This window comes from Panulirus ornatus, chromosome 7 (assembly GCF_036320965.1).
Source record: "Panulirus ornatus isolate Po-2019 chromosome 7, ASM3632096v1, whole genome shotgun sequence".
Taxonomy (NCBI): Eukaryota; Metazoa; Arthropoda; class Malacostraca; order Decapoda; family Palinuridae; genus Panulirus; species Panulirus ornatus.
The window spans coordinates 25,457,349-25,472,380 of record NC_092230.1 but is presented as its reverse complement, the minus strand read 5'-3'; the positions used below and the strand labels follow the sequence as shown (position 1 = coordinate 25,472,380).

Genomic DNA, 15,032 nt, shown 5'->3' with positions numbered 1-15,032 from the left:
TGATTTTTGACTTGACTTAAATCTTTCACAAGATCGCTGCTGTAGGGGAATGTACGCCATCTCCATCACAGGTCGTTTACCAGCTACAGTTGTTCGAGAGATGAAGTCACGAGCGATCAAGTATAGGTCAAGGGATATGACAAAACTGTAAAGCAAATTTCTTCTTTTTATGGGCATTGATTTTATACTTTGTTTGATAATTACATCCCTATTAAGTTATTAAGATAAGATATGCTCTGATCCTCATAGATACTAATAAATGTGAATGTACACTCTTTCATTCCATCTTTTGATGAACAGTGGAAAGAGAAACCTTGAAAACTGTGCTTAGTAAAGGTTTGGACTGAAAGAGGTATCAACTTACCTTATTTTATGTGTTATTTCTTTAGTTTTAGAAATGGATTCTACTCTTAAACTGAAGATATTTCCTGTTTTGTTCATTCCTGAAAATCTTAGCCTCCTTCGTACTTAGTAATCAGCACATTGTATTTTTAGATCATAGCCTCCTTCGTACTTAGTAATCAGCACATTGTATTTTTAGATCATAGTTTTGAAGACTGGAAGTAATGTTCTCCCATTGGAAATGAGGTACCATTTGACATTTGGAGGTGACTTTACCATTCATTTTAATTTTTGTTATAGTGTGAATGCTTGGCATAATGAATTTTATTGTTTATTATGTTACTAAATATCATTAAGTAAACTGTTGCAGCCTAGCCTTACTTTCTTCATGATTTGTTTGTCAAGTCTCACCACATGAACTATTGAAGTGAAGCCTCATGGTATATTGTATTTGATTGAAATATGAATAATTAATAGTTGTCATGAATAAGTATTTTAGTTCAGGAATGTGATATGTTGTTAAGTAAAAGACAATGATGGCTAACACTAAGAGAACTAAAATTAAAACTGTTCAAGTTTAGGCTATAAGGATAATCTTGGTGACTGAATTTCTGTAGAGGTTTGATGCATGAGGTGGTAAGGGTGAATGGAAGCATTATTCTCATTTTGGTGTGCAATGAATAATTGTGGCATTTTTTTGTGATGTGTGAGTATTAATATGCATAAGAGGATTAGTATGAATAAGATGTGAGGCAGTACATACTTGATACACCAAATGTATGTGGGAATGAAAATAAAGATGATGGAGGTAAAAGATTTTCATATTTACCTTAAAGTTTTCTCACAATTGTGATTGATGAAGATAATTTGAAAAAACTTAATGCAGTAATAATTTTTATAGTTACCTTCAACAAAGAAACTTTGAATGTTTCTCAGTAAGACTTTTGCAAGATTTTGAATTACATATGCCTCACATTGAATTTAATCTTTAGAACTGGAAAATGTTTTTGGAGTTATCTAGTCTACATTTTTTCATAGCTGTTCATGGCAGAATGAAAATAGCTCTTGCAGTTTCAAGTAATACTTTTGTTAGTTCCTCAGAAGTTGTCCAAATGATACTTTCAGAATGCTGAGCATATTTATATATTGATGTATTTGTATTTGATAACAGTTAATTGCTGATCATGTTTTTCATGTGAGGGGTTATGTTTGAGAATGTGCTTATGTTTGATTTCTCTCTTGGGAGCATAGTAGACATCCTCAGTTTGCATTACATGTTGTATAGGTCATTGCTCTGTGACTTTCTTTCAACTTGGTTTTGAAAGATGATAATTGACCAAAGGCTTGTGTTCATCCTGTAAAAATCATTGTAACACTTCCTCCAAATTCTTAAGTACTTTCCTTTGTTTCCTCTTTTTCCCTTTCATTGACTTGTCCATATTTCAATTCAGGCCTGGCCTTAATGTGGACTTTTGTCCATGACTGGAGCCTCCAATATAAAAGAAAGAAACAGACAATTGATGAATCTTGCTTTATGAAACATGGATCATATATTCATGGGTTTTTCACTGCATAAGCCATGTTACCAATTAATGAATCTTGCTTTATGAGACATGGATCAATGTTCATCGGTTTCTCACTGCATAAGCCATATTAGCCATATTTGATTGTAAAATAAGTTGGTTATTACTGAGATGTAATAAACAGAATGATGATACAGAATAAATATTTAAGTTGAATAAAAGCCATCCCTTCTTAGATGCTACCAATCTGTCCTAATATTGGTAAAAGGTTGTCAGTTGGATTCAGGTTGAGGCAGATTCCTGGTCAACCCTTGAGATAATTAATTCATCTGTCATTCAGTCAAGTGTAACAGACCTAGCATTGTTACAGGGAGGCACATTCTACATAATTTTTTTTGCCTTTGCATTTTTAAATGAATCAGGTAAATAGTCAGTAAGTTGGTTAAAGTGCTACCTGTTTCACATTCTTTGGTAAGAGTACCAAATCATCTGAAACAGCCCTAAATCATAAGAGAGGGAGGGTGTTTAGAGTCTTTTTCTCTGTACTATGGCAGATGTGAGTCTAGGGTGAGTGGCCTTTACACTCTCCCTCTGGTGTTTCTTGTCACAGTAAACTTCGAATTGTCACCTCACAAGAAAGTGTTCCATGTTTTCTGGTTCCAGACATGTATTTCTTGCAAAATTTCTCTTGTTTTTCTTTCTAGGTGGCAGTCAGTGGAGGTTACATCAGGCATGAAAATTACAAAATCCATTATTATGAAGTAACTTAAACGCTCCTCACTAAGATATTTTTGTGCAAATTAGGGTTTCTCTGCTTGATTTCATGTTCTTTTATGGATGGTCAGGCCTTGACTTATCTTACAGTCACTTTTATGGGTCTTAGGAGACGTTCATAATGGCCTTCTACCCATGGGAAGAGGAGCTCGTAAAACAGACTCCTGTAGTTTCTTAAACTAATTCATCAACCTTTGAACACTTCACTGGCAGACACCTGTTTGCTAAGTCATATACCTCAAATTATGCTCAGCTAATTATGCTAAAGCTAATCACTGCTGCAATGTTCTCCTTGGGCATAGTGGGATGGGACAAGAGCCAGGTAAATGTAAACAAACATGGAGAAAAAATACCCAACAAACAGAGACAAACAAAACAGACATGATCCATATGATTGCTAAAAACGAACTGGCACTTATGACGCCTTATCACATTATTGCCAAACATATGATTGGTGCTGTTGATGCATGATTTAACATATTACACTTGCCAGGGTCTCTATGAGAAACTTGAAGCAACTTTTGCAGTAAGTTAAGTTGATGGCCACCCTCACGCCTAAAGGTTTGGCAAGGACTGTCGGGCATAAATAATGTGTGTAGGATATAAAAGATTTTTGTAGTGTGTATAAAGTATGTAAATGATATGTACAGGTTGTATGAAATGAAAAAAGTGTCTAATGTGTTTTTGTGTATGTAAAATGAAGTCGTGAAAAAACATACAATCATCATCTACTTTTAAATGTAAAGATTTGTGCTGCCATTCAGCCATCCCCCTTCCCACTCATTGTTCACTCACCACCTTCCCACACCAATATAGAAGGAAGCACTATATACTGTACCAGTTTTGGTGTATTTCTTTAAATATTATATTTTGAGATATTCTGTAAGGGAATTATTTTTACTTGAATACTCAAGAGGCATCATTTCAAAAGTCATGTGTAGTGAAAGGGTTGTAGTTGGTAGGCATCCAACAACAAGAAAGTATATAACCAGTACTACCCACCTGGGTATTAGGAGGGTTAGAGAAGCCTGCTTAGTGAGCCAGCTTTTCAGTGGTTGTCAAGTTGCACTCTGACTCTGGACTACTTGTATTCGGTACACAAACATACAATCTCTCCTTATCATCCATAACACTTGACAAAACTTAACTCACACAGCTCATTCTTTGTAACTAGATTTCCTGTGGTGAGCACCATGCACACACCCTGCCTTTGGGCAAAATGTAAGGAGCAAAGGACAAAAGTAGTAGATAGGAATATTTAGGTAGGAGCATTAGGTAGAAACATTAGTAGAAGTAGTTGGTAGGAACATTAGGCAGAAGCATTAGGTAGTAGTAAGTAGAAACCTTATGCAGGAGCCTTTGCTAACACTACACTAGACTTATCCTCTGCCAGTGCCCTGATAAGGGTGATGATCTAAAGATTAAGAAACAAACAGACACTATTTATGCAGACTCTGTTGCCATGGTCACCCCCTTGATTGAGTTCTACTTAGGAACAGGTATCAGAGATATAGATAGATAGTGAAAGGGTTTAGAATAACATAAAAATCAAGAAATATCAGGAATATGTTTTTCTCCTATGGAAGAAGGCTTAATGAAATCTGAGCTGCAGCTGAAGGATTTTCCTGTAAAATTGTTTTGAGATAAGTGCAAAAGGAGGGATTGTATAATGATTTGATTTGTAGTATAGGGGTATCTTTGAGGGAATGTTGTTAATGGCATATCGTACATAAGGATAGTGAAGGATCATGTTAAAAGAGTGGATGGTGGAAAGGGAAAGACTGGATTAAGTGAGGCTTTATTGAGATTGAGCACATGTAGTTTAAACAAAACGATAGGTTTAAATTCTGTGAAGGTATTAATATTTTCAGACTTTGCAGTGGTTTGTAAGTTTCACATTCTTAGGTGTGATGCTTGAAACAAGGACTTTAAGTAAAGGAAACGAATAGATTACTATAAGGTTGTCTTAAATATTCATGAAAAGATACAATATGCAACTTAAGTTTAAACATATAAATGAAGGTTCATTGCTAACAGTATGGTGTACTTAAAAGATTCCTACCTCTGATAGCACTATGGCATTCACAGCACTTGGACAAGAGAGTTTGTTCTGACTTGCATTCATAGTAATAAGATACTTGTTTTAATGGTTAAAACTGCATGGTTTTAGAGATGAATATACAAATATTCTGATGTCAAGTAGCCGTATTAGGAACACAAAATGTTGATTTAAGTATGGATGAACATCATTATGTGGAGGGACTCCAGACTGGATGGCCACCAAAGTGTGCTAGGCAGAACACCAGACTGGACTGACAATAACTTTTGAAGGGACACTAAACTGTGGATTGTCACTTGACAATTGGAGGGCTAATATTTCTCAGTAGTTCGGCATAAAAGTATTATTAATGTATAACAGTGACACCAAACTATCCTAAAGTCGCCTGGTCTTACCGAGTAAAACATGCGTCTATGTTTGGAGGGGAAGGGGAGGCGAATCTAAAGGCGTACCGTAAACGTGGAGCATATCCTTCATCGCAGTGTACCCTTAAGGTAGTTCATGAATCAGTGTGAAAGTAACTGCTCTTGCACAAACGTATGCTAAAGCTTGGTAAAGTTGTATAGCGTGAAGAGGATAATGTTGAAATCCTCTTTTTTTTAAGTCTTCCACGAGATTATTTTTACCTGAAAACAGATGTAATGGTACATAATCCCCTCGCCCCCATCTTTGAATGTGGCGTTGATCCTAAGCGCCTTGGGCAGATCTGACATGGAAACGAGGTGCAAACCGAGTGAACTAACGATGAGAGCGTCAGTAGCTCGCTGGGTGTCTTATCGGGCGGACGTGTGATTTCAACGCTCTCGCAGGTACGCATCCCATCACCTACATGCAGCCTGGTATCTCCCTGTTGGTAATAATAGGATAATCTTCGTTTTTACTTTACACTGTAAAGATTACTACATACGGGAGACGTCTTTGTCATAGGTATATTCTTACATTGTAATTCAATTTATCGTTTTTCGTGGACTTTATGGTAAAGTAATTTTTGACTGACAATATAATGCATTGCTGATAAAGTGCTTGACCAGTTTAGTTATCAAACTACTACTTTTTTTTATTTTGTAAACAGCTAATGATGCATGTCAGAGATATTGTGAAGTGGTAAGTATGCATAACCTTGTATATATATATATATATATATATATATATATATATATATATATATATATAGAGAGAGAGAGAGAGAGAGAGAGAGAGAGAGAGAGAGAGAGAGAGAGAGAGAGAGAACTAGTAACACTAAAGACAGAACCGAGTTAGAACAATTAAAGCCTGAGTCAGGTCAGGAGCATCCTCCTCCTTATTAGGTTGATGGGCGTCGTAGCCAGGGTCCTGACTGCCGCCTCGCCCACCACCGCCCACACCATAACGGAGGCCAAAGTTTATGCCGGTCCATTGAATTGCGAGGAACCAGCTTAACCCTAGACCTTTAAGCTAACCTAACCTAATACTTGATGTGGCTTAGTAGTGGTCACCAAACAATCTCAAATAGTTTAAGCACGTGGGGATGCTGCTTTTATGGAAATATAAGACTCGCTCATATATATACCCCATGGTTCGCTGACACCCATCAATATCAGGATTAAGCCGATTAAGGCGCGTGATTCGTTCCCAGTGGATGAAATAGATGTGGTGTTGATAGTTCTGGGATAGATACGGGAAGCAAGAGATTACTGGCGATTGTGTGATGAGCGTAGGCCGGACGTGCTGGATTGTTATCTTCCTTCCCCAGCCGTATTATCCCCTGGGCTTTGAGCGTCGGGGTTGGGGGAGTTGGATGATGTTACACCAGTGTCCTGTGTATATCAGGATTTGTTTCTCCGTTGATGGAAAGTGTTTCTCCGTTGATGGAAAGTGTTTCTACGTGGATGTCTGTATGTCCAGCCATTATTCACCGTAGCACAAATGAATCCCATTGATAGAGATCTTCATACGCTTGTTTTCCATTGAGCGAAGAAGTCGCTATTACCTAACTGTGGTACGATACTTGGAACAGTTATTAATACTTTTCCGCCCCCATGTCGCGAGTCAGTATTTTATTGTGTATAATCTCAGCAGAAAGGCCGGTAACTTTGGTACTACAAATGTGAAGCAGCGCAATACAAACTGCCACAGACCTCAGAAACCATTATTCAGTCTGGATTGGAGTATTGTGATATTGTATTAGACTGCTTTTAGCTGGGTTTTTGGGGCAGTTTGTGTGGGCCAGCACAAGAAAATTTGCTGAATTGCCATCGGACTTGTCTTCATCTGCCATTAGCTTTGTTGATGGTTGAGACAGAATCCGAAATATTTAGGGTCACCTGGACCAATGATTTTATTATTTTTTGAAATTTTAATTAAAAGTACTTTACATTTTTGATAACGAACATAAAACTCTTAATGTGCTAAATTTCTTTTTGTCCAGAAGCCTAGCCTATTTAGGTAAATAATACTTGTAAAGATTTTTTTTTTTTTTTTTTTTTTTTTTTTTTTTGCCGCTGTCTCCCGCGTTTGCGAGGTAGCGCAAGGAAACAGACGGAAGAAATGGCCCAACCCACCCCCATACACATGTATATACATACGTCCACACACGCAAATATACACACCTACACAGCTTTCCATGGTTTACCCCAGACGCTTCACATGCCCTGATTCAATCCACTGACAGCACGTCAACCCCGGTATACCACATCGCTCCAATTCACTCTATTCCTTGCCCTCCTTTCACCCTCCTGCATGTTCAGGCCCCGATCACACAAAATCTTTTTCACTCCATCTTTCCACCTCCAATTTGGTCTCACTCTTCTCCTCGTTCCCTCCACCTCCGACACATATATCCTCTTGGTCAATCTTTCCTCACTCATTCTCTCCATGTGGCCAAACCATTTCAAAACACCCTCCTCTGCTCTCTCAACCACGCTCTTTTTATTTCCTTACATCTCTCTTACCCTTACGTTACTTACTCGATCAAACCACCTCACACCACACATTGTCCTCAAACATCTCATTTCCAGCACATCCATCCTCCTGCGCACAACTCTATCCATAGCCCACGCCTCGCAACCATACAACACTGTTGGAACCACTATTCCTTCAAACATACCCATTTTTGCTTTCCGAGATAATGTTCTCGACTTCCACACATTCTTCAAGGCTCCCAGAATTTTCGCCCCCTCCCCCACCCTATGATCCACTTCCGCTTCCATGGTTCCATCCGCTGCCAGATCCACTCCCAGATATCTAAAACACTTCACTTCCTCCAGTTTTTCTCCATTTAAACTCACCTCCCAATTGACTTGACCCTCAACCCTACTGTACCTAATAACCTTGCTCTTATTCACATTTACTCTTAACTTTCTTCTTTCACACACTTTACCAAACTCAGTCACCAGCTTCTGCAGTTTCTCACATGAATCAGCCACCAGCGCTGTATCATCAGCGAACAACAACTGACTCACTTCCCAAGCTCTCTCATCCCCAACAGACTTCATACTTGCCCCTCTTTCCAAAACTCTTGCATTCACCTTCCTAACAACCCCATCCATAAACAAATTAAACAACCATGGAGACATCACACACCCCTGCCGCAAACCTACATTCACTGAGAACCAATCACTTTCCTCTCTTCCTACACGTACACATGCCTTACATCCTCGATAAAAACTTTTCACTGCTTCTAACAACTTGCCTCCCACACCATATATTCTTAATACCTTCCACAGAGCATCCCTATCAACTATCATATGCCTTCTCCAGATCCATAAATGCTACATACAAATCCATTTGCTTTTCTAAGTATTTCTCACATACATTCTTCAAAGCAAACACCTGATCCACACATCCTCTACCACTTCTGAAACCACACTGCTCTTCCCCAATCTGATGCTCTGTACATGCCTTCACCCTCTCAATCAATACCCTCCCATATAATTTACCAGGAATACTCAACAAACTTATACCTCTGTAATTTGAGCACTCACTCTTATCCCCTTTGCCTTTGTACAATGGCACTATGCACGCATTCCGCCAATCCTCAGGCACCTCACCATGAGTCATACATACATTAAATAACCTTACCAACCAGTCAACAATACAGTCACCTCCTTTTTTAATAAATTCCACTGCAATACCATCCAAACCTGCTGCCTTGCCGGCTTTCATCTTCCGTATGATCGTAAATTTTGGAGTGGATTTGAAAGGGAAGAGTTAAATGCAGTGTCTCAAGAGATCAAGAAGGTCGAAATGCATGGTATACTTTGAGGCATGTAAGGAAGTAAAAGTTGCTTGTTGCATTAGGAACACATGCTGAATAGCGGAAGATAACCGAAAGCGATAACACATTTGAGATGAATTTCACAAACCAAAGGCAGATATTCAAACAGAATTGGTCAAGGGATTCACATCCAATTGTTATGGATTCCTTCCCATACAGGTCGCCGGGAGCGTGATAAAAGATATTCAGAAACTGTTTTACCAGCGTTTCTTGGTACGTGAGAGGAGAGTTGGGGTTGTGGGCTATGAGCGTCGCTTCATTGTTCTTGAAGGTGTTCGCGTACTTTGATACATGTAAAGCTGATATTTTGCGAGAAAGTAAAGTTTCGGAAGAAAATAACCTCGTAAACAAATTATCTCAGTTATGGTAGTATTTCGGTTTTTAGCCAAAAATCGCGATGCTTTTTTGTATACTAAAATGAATAGACAGGATCAGCAGGACAGGTAAAGTATTACGTATATGTTATAGTAACTGTATCGAACATGATATGATGTTTACATATTTTAGTACAAAAAGTCACTGAGTGGTAATTTGGCAGCGAGTCTCAATAGGCTTTACCGTGGCGTTTACCCAATAGGCATAAGCTTTCCAATCCAGGCCAACTGACATTAGTCCTGTGACAACAAACGTGTCGTTCGGTACACCTTAATAGATTTCGTTGTTACCTAAGTTAAAGACATCGTAGTCTAGTGAGTTTCAGTTATACTAACTACAAATCCGGACACTCGAGGTGTGAGAGTGTAGGCAGGGTCAGTCTCCCTGGGTGTGTGATCCGACTGGTCTCGAAATGGTCATGCCTTTTGCGGTTCAAGGCGGTAATAATTGCTGGGCTCCAGAATTAGTGTCGGTCTCCGAGTGCGCGGTGTTAAGTGGACTTAAACGTGGGTGCGGAACAGGCTGGACCGTTAGACGGATCAGCGAAAGCTGCACATTAACACGGAGAAATGATCGATTATTAAAGTCGCTTAGTAATATCAAAGTCGCCTAGTAACATGATTTATACTTCTGATCCTTCTTGAATAAACAAGTTGGGAAAATTTACGATATTTCTCTGGACTTGACAGGTCACAGTCTAGGAGTTGCTGAAGAAACCAAACACGCCATCTTGACGACATCACATTTCTTTTCTTTTTAATTTTGATGAGATTAGTTTTATCGTTATTATACCTTGAATGCTAATTATAGGTGAGGAATAGTTTAGGTGAAATAGGATTGTGAAAATGAGGAGACTTAAGAAAGGTTCACTTAAGTGAGAGTAGGCTGAGAGGGAGTGGTAATGGGAGAGGCCTTGGGCAGCTGTGGATTATGGTGGGGTGGGTGTAGGGGGGGGTCATGGTCGAAGGTAGAGGAGGCTTGTCCTAGTAACAGGAAGGGAAGAACGCGTACCCGGGGGGTGGAAACTGCCATGAGAGAGGACGGGGGACCTGGTAAGAGGGAATGTTGTGGTGAGATGGGGGAAGGGAGAGATGGCTAGGTAAGAAAAGGGGAGATTAGATGTGGCTTATTGAAAGTTATAGATGGCCAAATGAGGAAAGAGGGTGAGGTGAGGGAGAGGAGCGCATATTTAGGTGTCCAGTTGAAAGGATGAGCGTCAGGTGAAGGTGGCCTAGTAAGAGGAGGGAGAGGCGACAGGAGGGGAAGGGGACAGAGACAAGGCCTTACATGGTACATATTTCGTATCGCCTTTCGACTAGGCGTAGCAACCACGTATTCTTACACTCAAGTCCTTTAACTTACGGAACAGTCCAGTCTGTGGAATGTGACCACAAGTAGCTTTTTTTTTTTTTTAGTAAGCAGTGACAAGGTTTAATTGATCCAGGAGGTTTATTTTGACGCGGTCTCTCATGGGGATCGTAGACGGACACGTTCATACTTTAGATATCTGTTAAGCAAAGACATTGAGTAGAATGGGATAAGTTGTGATAAGGGGCCACCCGAGTTCATCCCCTTCGGTTATTAGAATACCATCTCTATGTTTAGACACTTTGGTTGAGCTGCCATTATTACTTTGATCAAATGTCTTCACAAACTGTAAAGCATAAGTTCTGGCGGGATTCCTACTATATAACATCCTGAAATATCTCAGTTTTACTGTAAATTGCCTGCCACCGTGGATCATAACCGTGTGCAATCATCCACACGTTGGAAGGGCATTTAGCAGAAGACTCGTTCCTGTGACCATTTTTTCAGGACAGTACAGGGCTGTTGTTAGGGCGCCGGCGGGGCTAGTGTGGCGAACACTTCCCTGTGCGACCGCTGTTTTCTGTGCAGCCGTTACGTTTATGTCCATCTCCGCCCGCATCTTTACCTCCGTAACTTGAGGTACAGTTGTTCTTATTTCTTAAGAGTTCACGAGTTGTGAACTTATGGGGTACAGTAATTTGCAGTCTGGGATACTTGGTTGTACGGGAGGGCTAATCGCATCGCCCGAAGTTAAGTTTAACTTTTTTACTGATGTCATATACGACCAACTTCTCTGATCACAGGAACGTATAACGAACCCTACTAGTAGTTCGTAGGCTTCCGAGGTTGATGATACACGTCATGCTTGTGTCTCTTGTTTTAACCGTCCACCACAAGAACCCCCATCCGTCACCACCACAGCCACCATCACCAGCAGCGACCGCTACCCACCAACATCCTGCTTACGTAAGTGGCGGAATTCTTGATGATATAAATATAGTGAATTAAAATCTCAAAGACGCAAAGCTGTGGTCAAGCTAAACCGTCAGATGACCCCGGAGATAATCTGTGGTCAGGCTAAACCGTCACATGACCAGGGTATCGAACCCGGGGAGGGAGTACAGATGTCGCCATAGATGAGACCCATGTTGTAGCCAAGGCAGCCTACCGGATATAAGTTTACCCTCCGTCAAACTATTCGCTGATATCGAGGGGGGAAAGAAAGATAAAGCAGTGAAAACAACAGGAGAAATGATAGTAGCGGTGTCAGGAAATGTAGTAATGGAAAAGAAACGAGGTAAAGAGGACAATTTTACTTGCAGGGAGTTAGACAGCCAGCTAATTCTGAGGGTTAGAGCGGGTATACTGTTATAATGGCGGCCATTATCTGCCATGTCTGTTTATGGTTGTTTGTTTATGTGTTACGGAGACAGATTTTCTTTCGTGTTGACCAATCTTCTTAATTTGGTATATATGTACCAAATACTCATTTATTTTTTATTCATTTTGCTTTGTCGCTGTCTCCCGCGTTAGCGAGGTAGCGCAAGGAAACAGACGAAAGAATGGCCCAACCCACCCACATACACATGTATATACATACACGTCCACACACGCAAATATACATACCTATACGTCTCAATGTATACATATATATACACACACAGACATATACATATGTACACATGTACATAATTCATACTGTCTGCCTTTATTCATTCCCATCGCCACCTCGCCACACACGAAATAACAACCCCCTCCCCCCTCATGTGTGCGAGGTAGCGCTAGGAAAAGACAACAAAGGCCACATTCGTTCACACTCAGTCTCTAGCTGTCATGTAATAATGCACCGAAACCACAGCTCCCTTTCCACATCCAGGCCCCACAGAACTTTCCATGGTTTACCCCAGACGCTTCACATGCCCTGGTTCAATCCATTGACAGCACGTCGACCCCGGTATACCACATCGTTCCAATTCGCTCTATTCCTTGCACGCCTTTCACCCTCCTGCATGTTCAGGCCCCGATCACTCAAAATCTTTTTCACTCCATCTTTCCACCTCCAATTTGGTCTCCCTCTTCTCCTCGTTCCCTCCACCTCCGACACATATATTCTCTTGGTCAATCTTTCCTCACTCATTCTCTCCATGTGCCCGAACCATTTCAAAACACCCTCTTCTGCTCTCTCAACCACGCTCTTTTTATTTCCACACATCTCTCTTACCCTTACGTTACTTACTGATCAAACCACCTTACACCACACATTGTCCTCAAACATCTCATTTCCAGCACATCCATCCTCCTGCGCACAACTCTATCCATAGCCCACGCCTCGCAACCATACAACACTGTTGGAACCACTATTCCTTCAAACATACCCATTTTTGCTTTCCGAGATAATGTTCTCGACTTCCACACATTCTTCAAGGCTCCCAGAATTTTCGCCCCCTCCCCCACCCTATGATCCACTTCCGCTTCCATGGTTCCATCCGCTGCCAGATCCACTCCCAGATATCTAAAACACTTCACTTCCTCCAGTTTTTCTCCATTTAAACTCACCTCCCAATTGACTTGACCCTCAACCCTACTGTACCTAATAACCTTGCTCTTATTCACATTTACTCTTAACTTTCTTCTTTCACACACTTTACCAAACTCAGTCACCAGCTTCTGCAGTTTCTCACATGAATCAGCCACCAGCGCTGTATCATCACGAACAACACTGACTCACTTCCCAAGCTCTCTCATCCCCAACAGACTTCATACTTGCCCCTCTTTCCAAAACTCTTGCATTCACCTTCCTAACAACCCCATCCATAAACAAATTAAACAACCATGGAGACATCACACACCCTGCCGCAAACCTACATTCACTGAGAACCAATCACTTTCCTCTCTTCCTACACGTACACATGCCTTACATCCTCGATAAAAACTTTTCACTGCTTCTAACAACTTGCCTCCCACACCATATATTCTTAATACCTTCACAGAGCATCCCTATCAACTATCATATGCCTTCTCCAGATCCATAAATGCTACATACAAATCCATTTGCTTTTCTAAGTATTTCTCACATACATTCTTCAAAGCAAACACCTGATCCACACATCCTCTACCACTTCTGAAACCACACTGCTCTTCCCCAATCTGATGCTCTGTACATGCCTTCACCCTCTCAATCAATACCCTCCCATATAATTTACCAGGAATACTCAACAAACTTATACCTCTTTAATTTGAGCACTCTCTCTTATCCCTTTTGCTTTGTACAATGGAAATATGCACGCATTCCGCCAATCCTCAGGCACCTCACCATGAGTCATACATACATTAAATAACCTTACCAACCAGTCAACAATACAGTCACCTCCTTTTTTAATAAATCCACTGCAATACCATCCAAACCTGCTGCCTTGCCGGCTTTCATCTTCCGTATGATCGTTCTATTTTTCTTGGGGTGGATTTGGAAAAGGGAAGAGTTAAATGCAGTGTCTCAAGAGATCAAGAAGGTCGAAATGATGGTTATACTTTGAGGCATGTAAGGAAGTAAAAGTTGCTTGTTGCATTAGGAACACATGCTGAATAGCGGAAGATAACCGAAAGCGATAAACACATTTGAGATGAATTTCACAAACCAAAGGCAGATATTCAAACAGAATTGGTCAAGGGATTCACATCCAATTGTTATGGATGCCATCCCATACAGGCCGCCGGGAGCGTGATAAAAGATATTCAGAAACTGTTTTACCAGCGTTTCTTGGTACGTGAGAGGAGAGTTGGGGTTGTGGGCTATGAGCGTCGCTTCATTGTTCTTGAAGTGTTCGCGTACTTTGATACATGTAAAGCTGATATTTTGCGAGAAAGTAAAGTTTCGGAAGAAAATAACCTCGTAAACAAATTATCTCAGTTATGGTAGTATTTCGGTTTTTAGCCAAAAATCGCGATGCTTTTTTGTATACTAAAATGAATAGACAGGATCAGCAGGACAGGTAAAGTATTACGTATATGTTATAGTAACTGTATCGAACATGATATGATGTTTACATATTTTAGTACAAAAAGTCACTGAGTGGTAATTTGGCAGCGAGTCTCAATAGGCTTTACCGTGGCGTTTACCCAATAGGCATAAGCTTTCCAATCCAGGCCAACTGACATTAGTCTGTGACACAAACGTGTCGTTCGGTACACCTTAATAGATTTCGTTGTTACCTAAGTTAAAGACATCGTAGTCTAGTGAGTTTCAGTTATACTAACTACAAATCCGGACACTCGAGGTGTGAGAGTGTAGGCAGGGTCAGTCTCCTGGGTGTGTGATCCGACTGGTCTCGAAATGGTCATGCCTTTTGCGGTTCAAGGCGGTAATAATTGCTGGGCTCCAGAATTAGTGTCGGTCTCC

General features: G+C 40.5%; 2 protein-coding genes across 3 annotated transcripts in view; both read left to right on the top strand.

The window, feature by feature from the left end:
• The window catches only part of spt4 (Transcription elongation factor subunit spt4), a 43,973-nt gene extending 42,817 nt beyond the window's left edge, over positions 1–1,156 (top strand). Inside the window, exon 4 of the mRNA XM_071663353.1 lies at positions 33–1,156. Coding sequence (XP_071519454.1) covers positions 33–151 — 119 coding nt within the window. The 3' untranslated portion in view covers positions 152–1,156. The remainder of the gene's footprint in view (positions 1–32) is intronic.
• Positions 1,157–5,440: 4,284 nt separating this feature from the next.
• Positions 5,441–15,032, top strand: part of LOC139749460 (uncharacterized) — a 121,392-nt gene continuing 111,800 nt past the window's right edge. The window contains exon 1 of one of the 2 annotated variants that reach the window (XM_071663359.1): positions 5,441–5,507. The gene's annotated coding sequence lies outside the window, so the exon portion shown is untranslated. Of the gene's footprint in view, positions 5,552–15,032 lie in introns of both variants that reach the window. The other variant, XM_071663360.1, reaches the window with a different exon arrangement.